Raw genomic sequence first — 22441 nt, 5'->3', positions numbered from 1 at the left:
TTATAAAAGAGGAGTCCCGCATCTCACTGAAGATGCACTGAAAAAATAAAAAAAGAAAAAAATTGCTGTGTAAAAGCTGTGTAAAAGCTAAAGAAGCTTTAGATATCTGTGGGTCGTCTCAAGTGCATTTAGATATCGCCCTAGGTTGTGAAGCCCAAAGCAGAGGCATCTGCAGGAAAAGAGGAGCTAAAATAACCTCCCCGATGCTGTCTTATCAAAAGAAACTCAGCTGTGCATTGGAAACTGTATATGGTTGTGCAGGATAAAGTTTTAACATGTAAAGGACAATTTGTGCTCCAAGGAGTTTGCATTATCAGGTCCCAACGTTGCAAACACCTCCAGGCTTGCTTAACTTTGTGTCCCTTAAGTGCTTCTTTTAGTGACAGCGAGTTGACTTGCATGCATAGAGCAAGCTACATGCCCAAATTTTGGTCATACGAGAGCACAGATGAAGATGGGATATGAGAAAGGAAGTAGTGTTATCCTCGTGGCACAGAAGAGGAACCGAGGCTCAGCAGAAGACGCGATCCCGCTCCGTGGCGGCGTCTGCGCGCGGAGCTGCTGAGCGCGTGAGTAACTTTCCGGGGTCCCCCCGGGGCGCGGGCCCTGCGCCTCCCGCAGCGCGTCCCCGCGCGGAGCTCGCAGGTGGGCGCGGAGCTGGCGCGGGGCTCCGCCGCGACCCCCCCGCGCCGGGAGGGGGGAGGCGGGAGCGGCGCTGCCCGAGCCGAGGGGAGGGACGAGCGCGGAGCCGCCGCGGGGCCACATGGAGCGAGGACGCCCGCCCCAGCGCAGCAGGTACCCCGGGCCGGTGCCGGGGCCGCGGGCGGGCGGGGGCCGCGCAGCGCTGCGGGCCGGGCAAGTTGGTGCGGGCGCGAGGCGGGAGCGGGCCGGGCGCCGTGCGCGGCTTCTCCTCCCTCCATTCTTCCCCCTCTGTAAAAACCAAAATTGCCTCTTCTTTTTTTATGTAAAAGTGTGAAGGACGCCTAGGTGTCTTGGCGCGCTGCCTCGCATTTTTTTTCGCAGTGCCGGGCGAGCGAGGCAGAGGACCAGGCGGAGCGGTCCCTGGCGCCGGGGCACGAGGAGGGCGCCGAGCACGGAGCGCGCAGCCCCGCTGGGCAGCGCGCAGCGCCCCGCGAAAACGCGGCTCCGCGCGGGCTCCCGGGCAGCAGAAGTCTGCGCTCCTGCGATGCTTATCGCGCCCGGGGGTTTCCTTTGCCGCCGCTCCGCCAAAAGCAAAAAAGTTGCGCGTCCCGTGAAGCGGCCGTCGGGCCCCATGGTCCCTTCGCAGAGAGGATGCGCGTAGTTAGGAGGCGCGTTTGCGAAGAACCGGCTCTCCAGCGCAGCGCTTGATGCTCAGGAAACTTTGAGACGTGCGCCCGGAGAGGCTCACCGGCCACCTGGACGGGTGCGCGCCGCGGGCGCGGAAGGTACGGTGAGGCTCTGCTCAGGGCGCCGCGCGCTCCCAACGCTTTCGTCAAGTTTAGCCTCGTGCTAGCGCTGTGCCAGGAGCAGGTTGCAGCTTGTGATCGCAGGTTATCTCTGAAGAGGGCTGTTTTGCGAAAGCTTTAGAGCAGTGTAGGCAGCAGTTCCAGAGAGCAGTGGGCAATTGTTAAATGAAGTTTCTCTTTTTCTTGCACCGCGGATAGGTGCAAGGGACATTTCCAAAGAGATCCAGATGCAGAATGAGCTTCCTAAGTGTTTTCTTGTTGGTAACTGCGTGCCACAAAGGGTACATCCATAAGCATCTGCTATCCAGCAGACAAAAACACACATGCACAGATATATATTTATTTATTATCCAGAATAGATATATGGCTTATTTTATGCTTCCATCTTTACTAAACTCTACCATGTGCTAAACTTGAGCCTAATAAATTGCTTTTGGAGTTAGAAGCCGTAGTGCATTGTAAGGGCCAGATCCCTTGAAGGACTCACTCTATTAGCTTCAATCGGCTGCTCCCACCGGTTGTTACTCGTATGCACACTTGAGCGCCAGCAGCGTGGCTGGCTGTTAAGTATTATAAATGAGCACTGGAATGAAAAAGCATCTATATTGCGTTTAGAAATAAACACTAAAAGTCCTTCCAAATACTCTAGAAGTCTATGAACCGACTAGGAAGGGGAATGCTGCAACCTGCCGGCTGCACTGCTTTTGCCTTGCTTCTAAATTGCACAGTTTGAGGAGCTCAGGGTCCTGGTGAAATACCAGAATTAAGGACAGGGTAGGTTTTATTATGTACAAATGTAGTTGCCTCTGATTTTTGCAAGCAATTTTTTAAGCTTTAGTTAACTTTATTCTTCCTTAATCTCCTTTCTCTTCTCTAATGAGGGAAGCACTAAGTCACAAAGTAGGATTGGATGTTTCTGTTGCCCTGCTAAGGCCCAGGATCCCCCTTTGTGGATTAAAGTAACAGCTGAGCATGGTCTTTCCATGTTATTATGTGCCTTTTCCAAAAGGTGCTGCTTTCCCCATGCAGGAGCTTCTTTCAACTACTGATATGCTTTGCTTTGTTTTTGGCTCATCAATGTTGGCTTTAAAACTTATTAAGAAATGTGTGGTATACTGCTTAGATATGCCTTCCTCCCTCTTCTTTTCCTCCCCCCACCACAAAAGACATCTCAATCCTGAAGAAAACTCTTCTAAGTTTTTTTGGAGTGGTATGGACATTGGGAACTATGTATGTACTGCATGCAAGACTCTTAAATTGCAGTTTGCTTTAGCAGAGCTGGGTGAGGAAGTGTTCAAAATGCTGCAGAACTCCGCGCTTTCCTTGGTTCGTGTTTCTGTGCTGCCGGACTCGAACCCTGCCTTGGAGGTTCCCTCACAAATACTAATATTGGTGATTATCCATGTGCTCTCTCTTCTATTTTTAATCATTTAATTAAGATTGCGCTGTAGAGAGAAATCACTGAAACCCGTAATTTGATACGCTTGAACCAAGAAGCACATGTGATAACCCTTGAGATGAGGTGATGTAAGATAAAAAGCCCCGGACAGGCAAGCTCACAGCTTGAGCAAAAAGGCACCAACTGCCCCAAAGGCACCGCAGTCCCGTGCCCATCCCTGCAGCAGATGGGGCTCCTAACCTAATCCATTGATATCTGCAGCCGTCACCTACTGTCTGTGTGCAGCTTCCCAAGGAAGTGCTAGAGGGGCAGCGGCTAACAGGGAATCGAGTGACCACGCTCGCGTGCACCAGCGTGGGCTGCCGGGCTGGCCCGGTGTAACAGTGCAGAGAGGCAGTCAAGGGCTTGGGTGGCCTCAGCAGGACTCCCCTTGTTGCACAGAGTGAGGGGAAAGTGTGTCGCCCACCGGGGACTTCCCGCCTTGGAAAAAGCTGCTGTGTTTTGGTGCGGGAATGCTCTTGTGGGATGTTTCACTGTAGCAGCATGAGTGACACGTTTGTCATTCACCCTACAGGCAGTGTAGACTTAAAATGTGATAGCCTCCAGCCCAGTGTTACTGTAGCAGTTTTCCTTTCCCTTGTGACACCAAAAACCTGGCTTGCTTGCCACTTCCACTGCATAGCTGTGCAGCATTGTAAGTGGAGAATCAATCTGCAGAGTTTTACAATAATGCAAAACGCTATTTCTCATTGTTAAAATCGGGTAACTCCAAATCGAAGCCAAAAATATTTCCAGGCACAGTTTATTTGAGCTTAGGTATTTCTTACACTAACAGCACGATCTTACAGAAAATAAGGAAATAGGTCTAGTTCCTATTTAAGAAGCAGAAAACAAGGAAGGACATAATGAGTTCTACGCTCTTCTGGTAGATCTTTTTTGGCAACTTTTTTTTAAAAGAAAGTCAAGAGGATATCAAAAGTCATGGATCACAGCCTAATTGTGTGGCTCCTTGTCAGGAAAAACTTCCACTGAAGACTTGTGGGATTTCCCCCCCCCCAGCTTACATTTTATGTGCAAGAAGGACTAGGTTCACAGTGAATTTTATTGTTTTACAGTCAAAGTCCGCATATGTACTTGATTACATTTTGACCAGTTGTTACTTTCTACCATTATTAAAAGTAATAGAATTACACTAAATTAAGATAATAAGGCAATAAAATGTAGTGTAGTAATAATAAGATCTTTAGAAAAAAAGTTTTCATCTTTATGTGTGTAAAGAGGGATATACCGCTGACATGGAAATGGACTCCTATGGAATTCCCCTTTCAAGCTAGTGACAAACCCCACTTTTCTAGGAAGTATAAAATCATACAGAGGAAAGGTTTGGGAGTGATTTTTCTTCTCAGAACCCTTTCCAAAAAAGAAAAGGGAGTGGAGGAGGCTGCACTGCTGGATAGACACCTTTGGGTTAAATGCATTCACTGTAAATACTTAGAACACCAGGAAAATTTGTGTCGATTAAAAAGTGGAAGGTAAGGACTCCTGTCAGTTTTTATGGGAGTGCAATTCTTTGGGAAGGGTTTTTCAAATGCCTGCAGCTCAGGGAATGTGTTAAAAGATGAAAAGTTTGATCCTTGTCTATATACTTTTTTTTTTGTTTAATCAAAGGCTTTCTTTCTTGCTGCAGAGGAACAGCATTTAGGGACGAGGCAGGATGGACAGCCTAGATCTTGTCAATTCTAGGACCATTTTTAAATAGGAGGCAACTTTTGGATACCTTCTGTTCATCCCAAATTTGTCTCCCTGTCTAGCCAAACTGACTTCAAACGGGAAATTCCCCGCTCCTAAGGTCAACTACAGTTTGTTGCCCCTGAGTCCGTAATCCACGTGGGAGTGTAATGACAGTTTGGACTCTGCAAGCATTTCGTTCGCTCCTGAAATTTAAGCAGAATTATTTCACTCCCAGGATTTACCTTGTGATGCAACTTTATTAAAAAGCCAACATTGTCAACCGACCCAATAAGACACACCTTCCTTCATGCTTCTTGTTTGTGAGCAAGAAGTGATTTTCTGTGCGGAGCAGTTCAGCGCCAACACGGTGCAGTGACTGCAAAGGTAGGTCCTAGTCCCAAAAAGATCTGTGCATATTCTTAATGTTGCTGGCACCACTGTAAATTCCTGTGGCCAGGGCAGTGCAGGACTGGGACCTGCCTGGCACCCTCATGCTTGAGATGGCTGTTTCAGCTGCATTTTAAGAGCAGTCATACTGAAGTTGTCATATTTTTTTTTTTTAAGCAATGGAAGTGGTCCACTTCTTTAGCGTATTTGAAAGTGTGTGTCATGTGGAAGACTTAAATTTCTTCTTCTAGTCTTCTTGTAATCCTGTAAAGGAGAAACTTGCTCTGTTTGGTGGGTCTGATTCCCTGCTGCAGTTACTGCACTTTTCCCCCTGTGTCAACTCATCAAGAACAGCAAGAAGATGGAACTGCCAGTACTAGACTGGGTGCAAAATATTGGCAAAAGCAGGAGTTAACTGAAGCAAGTAGTCTGGAGAAACTTGCTAATTCATTTCAATTATAGTAATTTTAGGAGTTATTTTTAGCTTTGTTTATCAGCTAGCATCCCCCCCTACACACATAGATCCTTAATATGTTTATTCAGACTCATAATGTCCTTTCATAATCCATAACAGCTTGAACATTTAAAAGAGAAATTAGGAAGCAATTCTGTGATAGTGAAACAGTTATTGAAAACTACCGTAATTTGAGCACATCAAATAAACTACTGATACATTGTTGGGGTACTTAGAAATAAAAATTCTAGACATAAAGAGATCAATTTACGTGTTTTTTTGTTTTTTGGGTTTTTTTTTTCCTGTGACAGATTCAGATATAGATTTACACGTACCGTGCTTTTAAATCATATATACCTGGATAGGAAAAGTACAGTTCTGTCTCTGCTGCTTGCCTTCCCGTGAGTTAGAGCTCTGAAAGAATAACTAGGAGCTGAATTTCGTCACTTGCAAATGGGCTGCGTTCTTAGATTGAATGCCTTAATTTACACACCTCACCTTTTTCAGTCGGTTTATTTGTATGATGGAGATGTGTGCATTTTCTTTGTCAAGGTGATTTTACTTCTTTTTCCTGCTTGATTTTTAGTGAAGGAAGGTGACAGAGTTTAATGACTTAATAAAAAGTGACCTTAATTAAGAAAATTGCCTTCATATTTTTCTCATGTTGTGCAAACAGTTTTTAATGGCTCTGGTTGCAATACGGAAACTTAAATAAAGAATTCCTTTTCCTTTTTGCAAGGATATGGAGTCCAGTACTTTGCACACAAAGTTAATAAAAAGCAATGTTTATTATGTCCCTTAACTGGGAATAGTTACATAAAGATAGCTCAGATACAGTAGGATGGTAGTAAAGGCACATATGGAAAATACATATGTGCATGCAAGATACACTTTACAGCATTTGTCAGTGCTTCTACAAGGAATTCCCAAAGATCTGAGAATTATGTAGGATCTTTGAGACAACTTTTCTTACACCCTCACAATTGTTCCTAACCGGGAAATTAATTTTACATGTGCCAGACATAAATGTTTCAAATCTGCGCTGTTAGCAGAGTGCTTTCCTTAATCCTGCGGGTTGAATTGCAGCGCTTCCCTCGTTTTGCAGACAAGAGCTCTCCACTGAAATTTGACAGTACGCTCATAAGTGTATTGTCAGCTCATGTAGCTAACCAGAATTTACACTGGGCAGGAAGAGAGAAACGACTGAATAAACTAAGTATCTCCCTAGACTTTGGAGAAAAATGATGAACATGGAATTAGCAGGCAGTGGGAGGAAGGGGAATAAGAGAGAAAAAACCTGATCTCCTTAAGTTTAACTTTTTTTTTTTTTTTAATATGTCAGTCTTTTAAGAGACCTGAAGGTGGTTCTTTTCTATTATTATTCTCATCATTTTTTCTTAACAGGAATGGGACATATTGAAGTGCTTACGGTGACACTCAGTTTTGAGTTTTCAGAGAGGACTACCTCTCACCTGCATAGTTATTATTTACATTGAGCAGTGTGATGAGGCGGAAATTAAAAAAAGAATTGAAATGGTTCTAAAGTAGAGTCATTCACAGAGATTGTGGAGTCCAGCGTATTAAATTACAATAATAAAGCTAATTATCAGCTGCTTGCTGAGATATTGAATGCTTTTAATTAAAACCAGTTTGGAGGATTCTAGCAATTTTTTGCAAGTATTTCCCCCGCTCGTGCAATACACACTACCTTTTACATATACTTAGCAGCCTTCCTGTTTTGTGCTTGTTGGTATGTAGCATAATCATAGATGAAGATGGAAGCCCATTAAAAAAAAAGTTAGATTATGTCATTTTTTAAGGTTAAAGTATAGCTTAAATCTTTTGTAACAGGTTTCTGTACTCATCTTCACTCTTGGTCATTGGCTCAAACCCGTCACCTTTAGTAGATGTGAGAAGCCAAGTTCCAGTATGTAGGTTGAGACCCTCTGATGCAATTAGCCAGGCTGCTCTATCATAGCTTTGCAGGCAGGTGAAATTTGCGGCTTAAAAGAAGAAAAAGGGAATGACACAACAGGCATATTACTCCTCTTGTTGTTAACATGCAAATCCTACTTGCAGATATGCTAAATGTTGAAGGTGTTCAGTTTTATCAGATTTTTGGAAGGCCTTTTTCCCTCCCCCTCTTTTCTTCTTTTTTAAACTTGTTTGCATGCCTTGGGTGCCTGAATCTAGGATGGGGTCTTTGCATCAGAATGGGTTGTTCGGTGGTTTAAGGCTCTCTGGTGTTTTGGGTTGTCAGTTTGGATTTTTGGCTGCTCGAGCTCCAATCCACGCACTGAGGAACTGGCGAGACAGATCAAGGGAGCCAAACGGAGCCATGCTCTCCCATGCAAGCTCTGTGAGGGGCAGCTGCTCTGGAGCCCCCATTCCTGCCGCGGGCCGGCCTGAACAGGGGCAGGTTGGAAAATCATCCCTCACCCTGTGGTTGCAGCGGGGCTGCACTTCACGTGCTGCGCTGCAGTTCACCCAAGCTACCGCCACAGCAAAATGTGCTTATTGTGCCTTCTCCAAAAGCGCCTGCAGAAGTGGTATCCCTTGGAGGGGATCCCTTGAAAGACCTTCTCTCAGCCTCCTCCAAACTTTCTGAAAGCTAATATATATCGTATATATATGTATTTTTGGTTTAACGCTTTGCATAAAAGTGTATGTGACCCCGAAGGGGTCTCCTTGGGGCAGTAGTGTTCCTGCAGGGCCCTTTCCGTGTACTCCACAAGCACCTACAGGCAGGCAGGATGCGTGTGGCTGCAGGTGGTGCACCTTCACATGCTCCTTGCTCCACCAGCATAACAGCTTTATATATATGGCTGGAAGGCCAGCTCTGAGTTCGGGTGTGCTGGGTTAAGTCCGAAGCAATTCCACGCATGTCAAACGTCACAGCTGTCCATACTGTGAAGTCCTGTTGTGTTCTGTGTGGAGCACGTGTCTTGTCCTGCGGAAGTCACAGACTGCATATTGGGTCAATGCATTGGACAGTGTCAATGGCCCTGTTCTGCTATCTTCTAATATCCTAAATTCCCACTATTTTCAATGGGAGGAGGTTTGCGGAAGGAGTGACCTGCTTACACATTTGTTTAAATAGTTAAAGCACTATATACATACTAAGCATTTGTTTTCTCAACAAGGAGGTTTACTTTTGAATTTGCAATATAAAACGGCAGATGAAATAATAAAGCAAGGTTTGCAAAGAATTAATTTGCAGTATTCTGAAGCATTAGAAAATCTTGACCTTGCAATGACTTCCTCCTCTTTGCACCCAGAATCCTAAAAGGGCCCAGATTCACTTCTGGTTGTAATATACAGCACATTTAAATTGTGTAGTTCTTCAGTGATTTGTGGGGCCTATTTCAATGTGCTCTTAAGACATAGCACAGGTTGCATTCTAGGGTTGCCCCCCCTGTTTGCAAGGGGGCAAATTAACCACATGGAGATTTCCTTAGGGCTCAGGATGGCATCTTGGACAAACTCTAAATATTTAAATCCAACCTATCTGTGTGGATATGTTCAGGTTTTTGTTGTTGTTGTTGTTTTCCTTATTTAAAACAAAATCGGCACAGCCTTTCAAGCATAGTGCATACTATTAATTAGCTCAGGATCTCAAGATTGCAGCATTTGATTCTTCACAAAGCATTATAGTAGCTTCCTCTGCAAGCTGGTACTTTAATTGTGAAGAAGAAAACACACAGGCTTAAGTTCTGTATCTGGAAAGCCTTGAAGAAGCAGTTTCACATATTTTAAAGGAAACACTGTGTATACCTCAATGGGAGCCCAAATTTGAAGTTATTTGGTATCCTAAATAGGAAGAAAAGGTCTATCTTACTTAACGCTCATGCCTTTCCTGCCATAAACGAGAGCTATACGCGTTCAGCGTTTGACAGAAAGTTTCCTACGGTCAGGTGCCTTTGGTCAGCTGCACACGCAGCTCTTGAATTTTCTGACTTTTGGCTCCAAGTCTTAAAAAAAAACAAAGGCCTAGGTTATCTGCTAACATAAATAGATACAACTGTATTGATGGCAGTGAAGCCATGCACACTTATGCTAGCAATAAGTTTGACCCTGTAGATACAACTTATAGCAAAAAACTGCAAAATATTTTTTTTCTTGCCAAAACTGATACTTATTTAGAGTGCCCTGTCATAAACGTTATGCAAATTAATTTACATAACTGATATGAAATAAGATACTTTGGAGCAAACCCTGATACTTTCCTTGAAGTCAGTGACCACATTTCCAATGATCCCAGAGTAGAGGGGGAAAGGGAGGCAAAAGCTGGTCATAGTTTCCCATTCAGAAACCTGCAGTGCCGCACTTGCATTGGCAAATTGTACTTTTTATCACTTAAAGCAAGATTTAGCCCAAAGCATGTTGTGCCAAGTCTGATTTGAGCACCCTTTGAACATTTGCAGGAGAAACGGGGTCCTGCTCTTGTTGCAGCACTGGGGCTGTCGTCTAGTCTTTGCTGCCTCAGAACACACCCTGACGTTGTCCGGGATTTCACTGGGATTTACCCGAAAGCCCAGAATAATGCGGCATTACGGGAACGTTTTCCTCTTGAGGGGGTTCTAAACATGGTGATGTTTATTAAGATGATTTTTATTATTGTTTTTTAGTTGAAGTTCTCAGCACTTGTGTATTTACGAACTCTGTAATCTTGATGAGGGGAAGAAATCTTTCCCTGCAGTCCCATGCCTCACATTTGCATTGGCTTTATTTTTTCTTTTTCATCCCTTATAAATGGATCAGTGTACTCACTTCTGCATGTCCTAAAATCAACTAATTCGAGGACAAACCATAAAGGCAGGAAGGACTGTTAGCTATACGTGTACTACCTGTGCTGCAGATAATGCTGACTGCAAGTCTGGTTATATCAAAGAGCGGTAATTTCAGGAATACTGAAAGAGGACCTTGGCTTTTAAATATCCTTTTCTGAAAAAAAAAAAAAAAAAGACAAGAAAAGACAAGCCCTGTGGATTCCCTGAAGAAGAAACACTTTCCTTTTTCACCTCCTGCTCCCCTTGTCCCTTCCATTTGTGCTGAAGCCCTAGAAATAGCCACAGGGCAGGATGCAATAGGAGTAAAGTGCCTCTTAGATGTGGGATACACTTCTTGTGTACATTCCCTTAGGATGCTTTTCCTGTTAGCTGGGCTTCACTGTGCTTTGTGGAAAAACGTGTGTTAATTATCTGCTTAGTAGTAGGCAAGTGGCCCTCCGAGACAATAACAGATGCACAGGCACCACTTTAAGGCTCATTGAGACTTGCAGAGGAAACAGGGGGCTATACTGGGCACTTGTACCGTTCCACCTGCCATAAATAAAGTTGCTTTTCAAGCAACTGAGCAGGCTGCCAGTGTAGGAAGGTGCTGGGTTTTCCCTCCTGCGAGAGAAGTTGCGTTTCCCACTGACTTCTTTATTAAAAGTGGACCTACCCAGAACACTTCAGTCCCATAGGAGTCAATGCAAATGGTTGGGTGGTAGTAGGCTTTTTGCATGGCTGCAGTCATTTCTGAGAATTATATATGAATGTTGAACAAATGGCTTTGTCTGGGATTAAAGTTTAAAACAAGAGTAAAGCAAAACATTGCATTACTGAATGTTAAGTAGTGTTGTGGTGCATGTAAAGTGGGTACGATGATATCTGAGAATGCACATCTTTTCAGCAAGCCACAGAGGCAAAAACCTGTTCCCGAGCTTGTCAGTCCACAACCCTACACTCTTCTCTCTGCTTTTTACTTTTTTGCAAGTCTGTCATTGACCCTTCTGCAGGGGAACAGCAAAGTATTGCGTCTCAGCTATACTGACCACACTCAGAAGCAAGCAAAAAGACCATAGCACTTTTCAGAGGCCTCTCGATGACCGTTTCGTTTTTCCACTGCAGTTGCCTGGGCTTGAGAAAGACAAGCCCTGCGAGTTGGGCTGAGAAAAAAAGGGTGATGATGTTGGTATCCTTTCCACAGAGTAACCCTCCTCTGCTTCCAATGCTCCTTCCAGTGTAGCGTTTTTCCAAGGCGGCACCTGGTCCTGCTGGGGCTACCTGCCCCGGTGGCACATTTTACTGCCCAAGGAAGCTGCCCACCATGGTCACTGGGGGCCCCAGGTCTGTATTTCCAGCCTGGTACCCTCCCCGGTGCTTGTGGTCACCATCAGCTCGCTCTCAGGAACATGCTGTGTCGCAAGTGCGCGCGGGGCCGGAGCTTCCCAGCGTTGCTTGGCCATCTGGCAGCAAAACAGGAAGGCCCGGCTGGGTTGTTCCCTTTCCCTCCTGGGCTCGTTGGGCTATTTTCGGGAGGCCGGTTCTCCCCGCGCGCGCAGCGGCGAGTCGGGCCGGGCCGCGGCTGGGAGCCTGGCCCATCTGCTCCTGCCTGAGGTGCATTCATTATTGATGGTGGCGGCGGCGGCAGCGGCTGCTCAGATATGCAGCCGTGCCTGGGTAAATGAGACATTCTCCAGTAAATTGCTTCGTTTTTTGATTGCTGATTGTACGCGTGTCACCAAGCTGACTCAAGGTTCATCGATGCATGCTCAGTAAATTAGAAAGAACATAACTATGGATCAAGCAAGAGAATGAATTCTGTGCCTACAATGACCCAGGGCCATTTAATTTTCTGCTTAATTTTGTTGCAGTCAGTTTGCATTTTGGGTTATTATGCAGGAGGAAATTAACAATAAATAACAAATTTGGTCCTCCTGTGCTTGTAATGATATTTTTATAAATCTTTGTAATGCTGTTTTTAAAAGGATCAAGGTCTGTGCCAGTCTGATACTCCAGCAAGTATGTGGGGAGGAAATAAAGAGAAAAATACATTATTCTTCCCAGATAATCTTATAGTTAAATAGTAAGGGTTTTTTTTTCTTTCCTTTCCTTTCCTCTTCTTTCTTCTCTCTGTGTGTGGGTTTTTTCTTTTATTGTGTGTGTATATGTGCATGCTATTTTGCATTAACTTAAGGTTCTCTCTCTCTTCTCAGATAACTTGAGGAAAATGGAAACAGATGAGGCTCAAGATATGTCCCAGGTTTCAGGTGAGGTCCTTAAGGAATCCATCTACGAAAAAAATTCTGAATTCCTGCTCATCTTTCTAGCCCAGTGTAATGTTTTTTATTGTTGTCAATAAAATTGCTGTGGGTCTTTTTTTTAAACCAGAGTGGGAATTGAGATATAATTAATGATATCACTTAATATCAAGCCCAGCAGTGCATTTTTTTATTTTAAAAAAAGGAACGGGGTAAATAAAGAAGTCAAGGGAATATAGATGTATAGAAGTAATTTTGCATTGAATCTGTGACAGCGTATCCTGAAGCACGCTCAGGTGCACATTTGCACTCTTTCTTTTGGGAGCAAACTTCTGGTGATTTCAAAATGAATACAGAACAAACAAAGTTCACAAGACGGGAGGGGGACAAATGCTAATTAAAAGCAAACAAGCTTTATTTACTGCATAGGTCTGCTTGACCTTATCCAAAGCTTTTGGAAAGCTTTACTTCAAGTGTATAAACTTCCAACATTTCACTTTAGACATCTAAAAATGCTAATTGAGAAGAATTGTTTTTATCCAGAAAGAATTAAAAAAAAAAAAAAACAAAGGATTAAGCTGTAGAGAAATTGGGTTTATAAAACATGTCCTATCCTAGCATAGATAGGATTCTGCAAAGTGTCAGCATTGATGCTTCTGTGGGAAGATTTGTGCTTAATTTCACTGGAAGGCAGTTCTTTAGCAAATGGGTAATGTAATTTAGCAAAATAATAACTATTTACACTGTTGTGCTCCAACAGGTGAAAAAGCTAGTGTTTTTCCTATTTTTCCCTATTGTACTGACAGCTGCAACAGCTTCTGGCTTTCAGTTTCCACTTCTGGTGGTGTGCCTGGAGCACGGCAGCCCTGTTCACCGAGCCCGGCTTTCAGACGCAGGACTTGCTTCGAAGAGATACCTCCAAGGAGCGTAGGGTTGCTCTGTATCCACCCACACTATAGCAGGACCTTTGTGATCCCTTGCAGTTGGTCCCAGGTCTCTTGGGAGCCTAGGTCCCAGGTCTCTGCACTCCCGAGAGACCTGGGACCTAGGCTCCCAAGAGACCTGGGACCAACTGCAAGGGATCACAAAGGTCCTGCTATAGTGTGGGTGGGAAGGTCATGGGTTTTTCTGGAAATAAATGGACACAATTCCATTTTTTCCATTTTTTTTTCCTTTTTTTTTTCCCTGCCTCTCTCCTTTATAAGTGTTGAGTTTCTTCAAAAATTTGAACTTTTTATGGTATCTGAAAATTGAAAGTCACAGGCATTGTTTGAAAGAGCAATACAATACTCCTTCATGCGAACAGATTTTCAGCTACCTTTAGCATATATAAGTCATTCCCAGTGAGCACTGTGCAAGCACATTGCCTTCCCCTCCTCAGGTAACATTTTTACTTATACCTGGGTATAATTAGCATCATTCCTTTTTTTTTTGCAAGCTGAAACAGCTTATAAATGAAATAACAACAACTGCTACACAGGCTGTGTGTGGAGCATGTCCTCCTCTAGCATAAAAAGCAATGGGGTTTTGATCCCACCACTCTTTATGGGGACAGAGCCCTGGGGAGCTGCTCCAAGCATCGGGATACACAGTGATTTGGATCCCGTTGCTGCAGAGCCCCTCGTAAGAGCTGCTGGGGCACCAGCGCCGACCTCTCCTTCCTGTGCAGCAGCGCCTATTCCCCTGCATTTCCACACCTAACCTTTGCGGGGTTTTTGTTTTTGCAGTGCCATTAATCTGGCTTCCACACCTGCTGTTTTTCAGGAGGGTGTTACTTACTACTTTTTTTGTGTCTCGATGTGAGGAGGAGTAGTGTGGAAAAATGTTGTCTCAAGTCAAAGAGTGGATTAGAAGGTCACGCTCTTTAACACTTTTATGATCTGCCTCTCACCATGAGAGGGGAAATTTGCAAAAAGACTTTGCCATTGTGAATGTCTGTACACGTGTACATGTATATGTGCATTATTTATATATATTTTTGTATGTATACTCCATATACACACTTTTTTGCAGCTCAGTTTTTCAGGATTGGAGTCGTTGTAGTACTTACGCATTTTTTCAGCATTTGTGGCAAAACATATTGATGAAATAGTGCTCTGTTGTGGTGAGGAAAGAGTCTCCTTTAGAAGGATCTGAGTAAGAGGTAGGGCAGATGACATGGGCAGATGACAGCAAACCAACTGCACTGACTTTTCGTATTCTACTCTGCCACTGGGCTCCTAATAATTTAATCTGGGGCTTTCTCTGAGCAGAGTTTGTGAGTTTATTGGATTGTCAGCAGGACTTGGGACACGAGCAGCCAAAAAGCTTGCAAATTTATTTTCATTCATGAGCTGAGTTGTGTGTGAACTCAGCCTTTGGAAACAGGAGTTGGTCAGATTTGACCCCATCAATACCGACTCTTGATAAACCCTTGCTGGATCTCACAGGGAAAGTGTCTGCAGGTCTGGAGGGGCTCAGAAGGAGCATTTTGCAGCCACTTGGGGTGGGCAGCCATAGCTGACCCATGGTGCGACCAGGACGAGTTGAGCCAGCATGAAGCCAGCACAAAGGAGCTTGGCCCCACGTGCCCACAGGCATTCCCGCTTCTGTGAAGTGAGGCCTCAAGCGCTCCTGGAGGAACTGAAAGGCTGTGAGATGAGCTCAGGGTTCATGCTGTTTCTTTTCTTTCTCCTGAAAGTGGTGTTTCACCAGGCAAGCAGTTGCAGTTCTGAAATGAGGAGAGAGCTGACATACATTTAACCAAACGATATCCGGCACCCATGCAAGAGAATCAGAAAACACAGATAATATCTCACTTAACAAGCAGTATTTTTCCTGCCTTTTTTTTTTTTTTTTTCTCAGTTCTAGGGCCTAACAGTTAAGGAAGGTGAAAAAACGGTACAAATGTTTCCACATCTAACATAAAAAGATCCCCCTAGCACCTCACAGGCTGCTCGGTGCAGAAGCAGGGAGAAGAGTTTTGCCTTTGCCATTCGTGCTGGAGTCTGGGAAGGTGCAAATGAGCATGTCCTGGGCTACTTCACACCAGAGGAGAGCCTGGCTCCCGTCCTTGTGCGACTCCCCGCTCCCTCGTTTGAGCTCTGAGATGCCACTAGTGAAAATGGGACACGAGCTGTGACCTCAGGCTAGAAAAGCCCTATATTGTTTTTCTTGCATAAGTTCTTTGGTCACGCCAGTGTTTCCACTCAAAACAGCCCCTAGGCATTAGATCCGCCCATAGCATTCATTTGCAGATGGAGAGCGTTTGAGATTTCTGTAAGAAATCCTGTTCTGTCTTTGTTTTTAACAGTAGTAGTGTTAGCAACAGCACTCTGGCATGAGCTGAAGAGCTCTCAGAACTAAAGAAACTTGGGCAGAAATAAGGATGCATGAAATCTTGGGTACTTGGTTCGCTTCCCTCATTCCTCACTACATTACTAGAGCATGGGTGGGGAAACTGAAATAGGGGGAAGCTGAGGATCCTACCAGGTACTGCCTGGATATCTGATACCGTGTTTCAGAGTTTTGAGATACACTGCAGGAATGTATCTTAAAACTTGCACTTGAGTATACCAACCTGTGTGGCTTAACCAGAGCATGCCATGAAGCAGTGGCAGCACCAGAAGCAGAGCTTTGATACCCCAGAAGTCTTCTGCTTTCTCTATGACTCTCCTATGCCTTTTTTATTTCATGTGTCAGATAGCTCTTTATAAAAACAAACCCCTCAAAAGCCAGGTGTTGGATTGCAGCGATTATACTTTAGACCAAAAATGTAAAATGGGAATGCAGTATATCTGTAGCACTTTGCTTTGTTATGTGACATTTTCACAGTTTGCCCCAGTGTTTGCCACTAAATTTTTTTTCAGCCTTATTCCTTCGAACAGTTATTATTCTGGACATGCCTGTTAGAAATTAAATGGGAAACTTTTCCCTCTGTCTTCCCCTTACCATTTCTAAATGCGTTGGCAAAAGTCTGTTAGTGAGATTGCGTATCTGTAAGATTAATGTTCAGTAGGGAGCTTATCACAGTATAACAATTTAGATGTAGTTAAGGCATGAAATACGAATATCATGCTCTGAATCTAAGACACTGGATTCCACAAATATGTCTATTTTAAATCCACTATTCTTTACCCTGTCATTTTGCATGCAAGAATTTCTCTGTTATGTGCAACATGAAGAAATCGAGTGGTGTCAGATGAGTCATTAAAGCCAAGTTTACTAAGTAAAGTTTTCTTAACTGCAGTCTCCTTCAATGACAGACGAGCAACTAGGTCTCCAGCTTCTGCAGATCTGCCCTGCCAAGGGCTCCAAGGCTTGTGGAGCTGCTCTGATTCATGCCATCTGGGCAAATAGCTTTTCATTTAACACGCAGAAGATTGATATCTGTTGAGTAAACCAAACAGTTCACCATAAATCGCCAAAGTACTGACCTACTAAAATGCTTCTGTTCCCAAAGACTGCTTTGAGTTATCTTCAAAGCATCCTACTTATCCTACTTATTGTGGGATGATGAACTATCAGTTAATATAATTTTGATTTTGTTTTCTATTCGTTATCTCATACCTCTGATATTATCTGTTTATGTTGGTTTGTAACCGTTAAAGTGTTCTCCTGAATCTAGACTAAGGGCTGAAGAACTTGCATTTGTGTAACTGGGAGCACAGCTTGAACCTTGCAGTCTGCAGGTGGCTGTTAATTATTATTACTTTTTAATCAATTTTCTAAAGCTAGATGTGCTGTCAATAAAGCCCATAGATTAAACTTCATTCTTTTTTATGTTTTCTTTTTTTCTTAGAAAAGGCTGAAATAGTTCAAGCAGTCTCTCATCACTCCTGCTTCCTATCCATAAGATACAGCTCAGCTTGGCAGACTGGGACTTGCCTCAGAAAAGTTATTGGCAGTTCTTTAAATTCCTTTAATCCCATAAGGTAGTGAAGAAAACTACAGGAATAACTCTTAGAAAAAAAGAGAGAGAGAAAGAAGGAGCTGAACAGCGAATGGCAAGAGCTGTTTTAATGAGCTTGCTTCCAGCTTTTACCTCCCCCTGCCATAAAATTCAGAGTCCTCCTTTTGCCTTTCTGGAGTCCCCCTTTCCTGTTGCTCTCACATGCGGTGCCTGGGATTTCGTAGGTTCAGGAATATGCCATAGGAGATGGAGCTGGGGGACCATATTAGATCATGTAGCCCACTGCTCTGCCAGTGCAGGGCTGTGCCTTGGGTACCCTGGAGCCCTCCAGGCCGCAGTTTTAGATCTGACTGCACTCTCAGCATTGCCTTTTGGAGATTATTCTGCAATCTGATAGATGCATCATGAAGAATCATAGCCAACCTTCCCCCAATTTAATTCTTTAAAACCTAGTTTTCTTGAACAGTGCAAACGAACTACTTTGCCCCACATTTATCCTGTCTTATATTTGGAGAGTTTTAGGAAGTCCCTTGAGCTGGAGGAGGCCGTTGATTGTCATTAGACACAAGAATCAGCCCAAGTTTGATCTGTGGATTTTGGTGAAGCTTGATGAAAACTGAAAAAAGTAGTTCTGTTAGAGTCCCCGAATATTTGTGAGTTAGTGATTATTAACTAAAATAAATGTGCACTAAAGCAAATGAACTTCCTTTCAAGAAGCATTCGCAGAAGAAAGAAGAGGTTTTACAAACTGTTTTTGTTGTATTGCAGCTTCGGTGAAGAGACACTGGCCATGCATTCTTTTCATAAATACAGTTTTCCCTGTATTCCAGAGAGACTTTCTTTGCAGAAAGACGGCAGCTTTTGGTCCTGCATAGACCATGTATTTAGGTGTCATTAACTGCCCTTTTTTTTTTCTCCTTTAAGCTTCACTTATTTTGTAGTTCTGCTGGTACAGTTTTTTGAAAATGAGGCTATGACTGATGTCTGACTAATGCTGCTTTCTTCACTACTAGGAAAGGAAAGTCCTCCAATTAGTGATGTCGCAGATGATGCAGATGAACCTATGCCAGTACCGGAGGACCTTTCAACTAGTACTGGAGGACAGCAGAACTCTAAGAATGAGAGAGTCTTGGGTAAGATGGCTAGTCCGCTCCAATTAGAAATACTAGTACTGTGTAATCTTAAGCAAAAAGACCTACATAGCAGGCTGGTATGCAGGCAGTCCTGTGCAGGGAAGTCCTGTGCCTTTTCACCTGGTTTAGCACAGGATTACTCAAGTGTAGAGCGCTTTTGTGCAACCTTCTCTTTTGAAAAGGCATTTTGAAGGATAGTGAGCCTTTTCATCCCTGAATAAGTTAGAAAGATCCTACTATTTATCTTATTTCTCAAGCATAACTGATTGTATGAAATTCCCCTCCCTGTCTCCCCATCTTGACAGGTGGCTTTCATTCTACATACAAACTGGAATTAAATACTACCTTAAGTCAGATTTGAAAAAAACCGTTAAACTATCGAGTATTTTTTTTTGTTATTTTTGCTGTTTATTCAGATGTTTTCTTCGCTATTTATTCAAATACTACGTTCTCAGACTTCTTCCCAAATGTCATATTAGAACATGCATGTTATTCACATGTTTCAGATTCCAATATCTGTTCTTCAGTTACTCTTCTTTTAACTGGCAAAATTTTAAAAAAACATTTAAATTTGGTTTTTCTGGGTAAGTATCCACAATCGATCAAGTTTTTTGGCTTAAAACAAAGTATTATTTAGAGATGATTCTGCAAAACACTGTTTCTTTTTTGAAAATGCAGGGTCCACACCAAGAACTAGCTAGGCTGCTGGCTATTGCATATGTTAGCTCATGTATAGTTCACTAAAGAAAAACTAGGCAATGTTACTGATGGGCATTGTGTTTGTTTCCTAGCCAAAAAAAAAAAAAAAAGTTTAATGATTCCCAGCATGCTGTGTTTAATGCCCTATACGATAAAAATGTATCAGGAGAAGAAGAGGGAGTAAGCATCTTTCTTTGTCTGCTAATTAAAGTATTAGTTCTCACCTTTGTATTCTGATAATGTGAACAAGGACTGGGGTAGAAAAGTGTCTACAGAGAGATTGCAAGTTACTTAAAATGGTTATCACCTGGAGAAGTCTAATAAAGGACAGGATGTGGAAAAGGAGATACAAAAAATAAAATAACCAAAACAGGACCATATGGCAGAGTGGTGACATTAGGAATACAATATGCTTCCAACCTCTAGTGCTACCTAGGTGGAAATACAGTATCTTATGCATCTCTGCTTTATTCACTATTTGATCCCATTACCAAAAAGAGGAGGGTAAAATTCAATTCCTGCATGCATAGTTACATATAAACCTTAATGTTCTAAAGTGCTTTTTAATAATCTGATTGCTTGTGCACTGCTTTGTTTCTCAATACCAAATTTATTTGCCCAGAATCTTTCTTTTATTGCTTGTCTATCAACTCTGCAAAATGAGTTACCCCTCTGTTCTCCCACAACAGCTAAACTCAATAAAATATTCAACCATTAATTTAAACAAATCCCACATTCAAAAACAAATAAACACACAGTATTTTACATTGAATTCATTTTACTTCACAAATATCATACAGAACAAGCCATGATGAAATTTATGTTGGTGATCATGTAATGGTTCTCCCAATGGGTCTATTTTATATTAATCTAAATAGATATTAAAGGGTATTGTAATAAATGATGGCCAAACAATAGTATTCTGGCATTCTAAATACAGTAAGTTCTATCAGTGCTTACTAGTTTTGCTTTGTGCACTCAATAATAAAACAGACTTTCCTTATTCTGCCTTCAACATCTCTTTCTACAGCCATTCTCTCTAGCCTTGCTGTTTGATTTAGAAGGGACATGCTCTTGCAGTGAGACATTTACCACAGCCAGCAGAAACAAAGACAATCCACTTATTATACTATATTCTACTTCATGAATGTTTCATTAGACTTCATTAGAAGTCCAGTAGAATATAACTTCATTATATTCTACTTTTTAACTGTAGGCATCAACTCCAACACTTGCCTTCTCTTTATTTTCAGTAAAGCTACCTGCACTTTCACCTTTTCTAATACTCTTTTCTCTAAGAAATTATATTCTCCTATGTTTTTTGAATTGAAAAATAATTTTCTCTCTTTTTTTTTTTTTAAGAAAAAAAGATATCTGAACACGTGGAGGAAACATATCAGAAGGGGTACAATTGCTATGCACATTCTGTAGTGCCAAGAAGGATCGTTATGGAATAAAAGTTTGCTAGTCAGGGATTAACCAGTGCAGTAACAGGATAATGAAGGGTGTTTGGCCTATATTACCCCATGGACAAATCAGAGAAGCAGGAGACTGTCTTTCTATCTTAGTTGTTGTATATGAGCAGTGTATATGAGCTATGTGTTCTGTGCAATGCTCTCATCTTTATGCTTGTTCAAAGATCTTTTTCTCATCTCTCTGTATCATGGAGATCAGGTAGAAAAGATGCATTTAAAAGGTCATTTGAAGCATGATAAAAAATCATTGCAGAGACCAACCAACTATATATACCTTGAGCAGGAAAATAACACATGGCCTATGGAAATTGTCAGGCGATGCACATGAGCAGATAACGACCAGGCAACGATTTTTCTCTATATGACTTTCCTAATGTCCCATCTGTTTCCTTCATGAAAAGGGGATCCCCTGTGTACTTTGCTGTATTTCAGCATAAGTTTTACACTACATCCCGCTTCTGAAAGATCATCTCTCCTCACCGCACACACAAAGGCATGGTGCTTTGTTGCAGCTATACACTGAAGAGAGCCACCGGGCTTTGGAGTATTTATTTATGTATTTATTTTTACATGTAGGATTATGGACGTAACAGTGGAAATTGCCATTTTGTTAAATGGAAGAGAGTAACTATTTACCTTATCTTGGTAAAATTAGGTGAAAAAAGTGTTGTTAGTTTTAATTTACCTGTAAGATAGAAATGTTCAAATGACCATTTGCTGGCTCACATTTGTAGCAACACTACATGAAAGCTTTTACCTTAGCATCAAAGGGATAATTATCTTTTTTTTTTCATGAACTTAGCATTTTTAAGGTCAAAGGGAAATAATTTTTTACAAAAAGAAGAAAAAGGAAAAAGTAGAAAAATAAGAAAAGTAGGCTGTCGCTCCTCCTTGTGTTTTCAGAAATCTCCTTTCTTGCTTCTTCTGGCCCTAGACTGAGAATTGAACTTGGTGCTCTGAACCTGAACTTGATAGGAAGAACCATTTGAAAAAATCTTTCTCTCCTTGGAGAATGAAGCTGCAGTGGACTTTATAAGTTACACTGCAAAATTCACCTGCCCAGATTTTCCTTGGATGCCTTCACTCTTTGAGTGGTCACTTAAAATGACTAGACAGGGTACAAATTTTAAAGGGAGGTGTTCCGAGGTTCAGGAAAAGCCTATTTTCAGTTGTCTCTCCAGGCAGGGGCACCTAACACAGGAGATGCTTCTGACCAATGCAGAAATGATAAACAGGTAGGAAAAGGTCACCTGTAGGAATAAAGCCATCCACAGTAGCCCAGCAAAGCAAAACCATATTAAAAGATTGATTTGATTGCTGCTCCCTTTCCTCCCTCAATGAATTTGCTGTCTTTTTAATCTTGCAATCCCCAGAATGGCATTATGTAATAAGCAGCTTCCTTCTGAATGCTCTGTTTCTGCTGCTTTGTCCTCTAGATCTTCCTCACTCCTTGTCCTCTTCTCTACCCCCTGCTTTCCTTCCTAGGCTGACAAGACACCTTTATATTGGCTTTCTTTTTTTTCTTTTTTTTAACCTGTTCGCTCACCTGCTCCCTTTGCAAGATCTCTCTCTCCTTTTTTTTCCCCTTCTAAAAAACACTGGGAAGGATTTCAGACAAGGGAAATCTGGATTTTCACAAGTCTTTAAGTCACTAGAGACTCTTATCTTCCATATGGGTTTATGAAACTCCTCAGTGTCTTTAAATATCCTGATCTAAGTTATTTGGAAATATGCATCCCACTCAAATCCCATTTGTTTAAGAATTAGTGCTCTGTAATCACCTTTAAAGTAGGAGGC

General features: G+C 42.5%; 1 protein-coding gene across 6 annotated transcripts in view; it reads left to right on the top strand.

The window, feature by feature from the left end:
- Window positions 1-764: 764 nt before the first annotated feature.
- Window positions 765-22441, top strand: part of IKZF1 (IKAROS family zinc finger 1) — a 61937-nt gene continuing 40260 nt past the window's right edge. For 2 of the 6 annotated variants that reach the window (XM_088534092.1, XM_010220895.2), the window contains exons 1-2: window positions 12018-12455; window positions 18351-18470. In XM_088534092.1, the coding sequence (XP_088390218.1) occupies window positions 12416-12455; window positions 18351-18470 (160 nt within the window). In that variant the 5' untranslated portion in view covers window positions 12018-12415. Of the gene's footprint in view, window positions 796-1405; window positions 1428-12017; window positions 12456-18350; window positions 18471-22441 lie in introns of those variants that run through there. The other 4 variants (XM_088534093.1, XM_088534090.1, XM_088534091.1 and 1 more) reach the window with 4 other exon arrangements.

Source organism: Tinamus guttatus, unplaced genomic scaffold, assembly GCF_059628265.1.
Source record: "Tinamus guttatus ecotype Peru unplaced genomic scaffold, ASM5962826v1 Tinamus_guttatus_pri_ptg000535l, whole genome shotgun sequence".
NCBI lineage: Eukaryota > Metazoa > Chordata > Aves > Tinamiformes > Tinamidae > Tinamus > Tinamus guttatus.
Note: the sequence above shows the minus strand (reverse complement) of the source record. Positions and strands in the feature narration are given on the sequence as shown.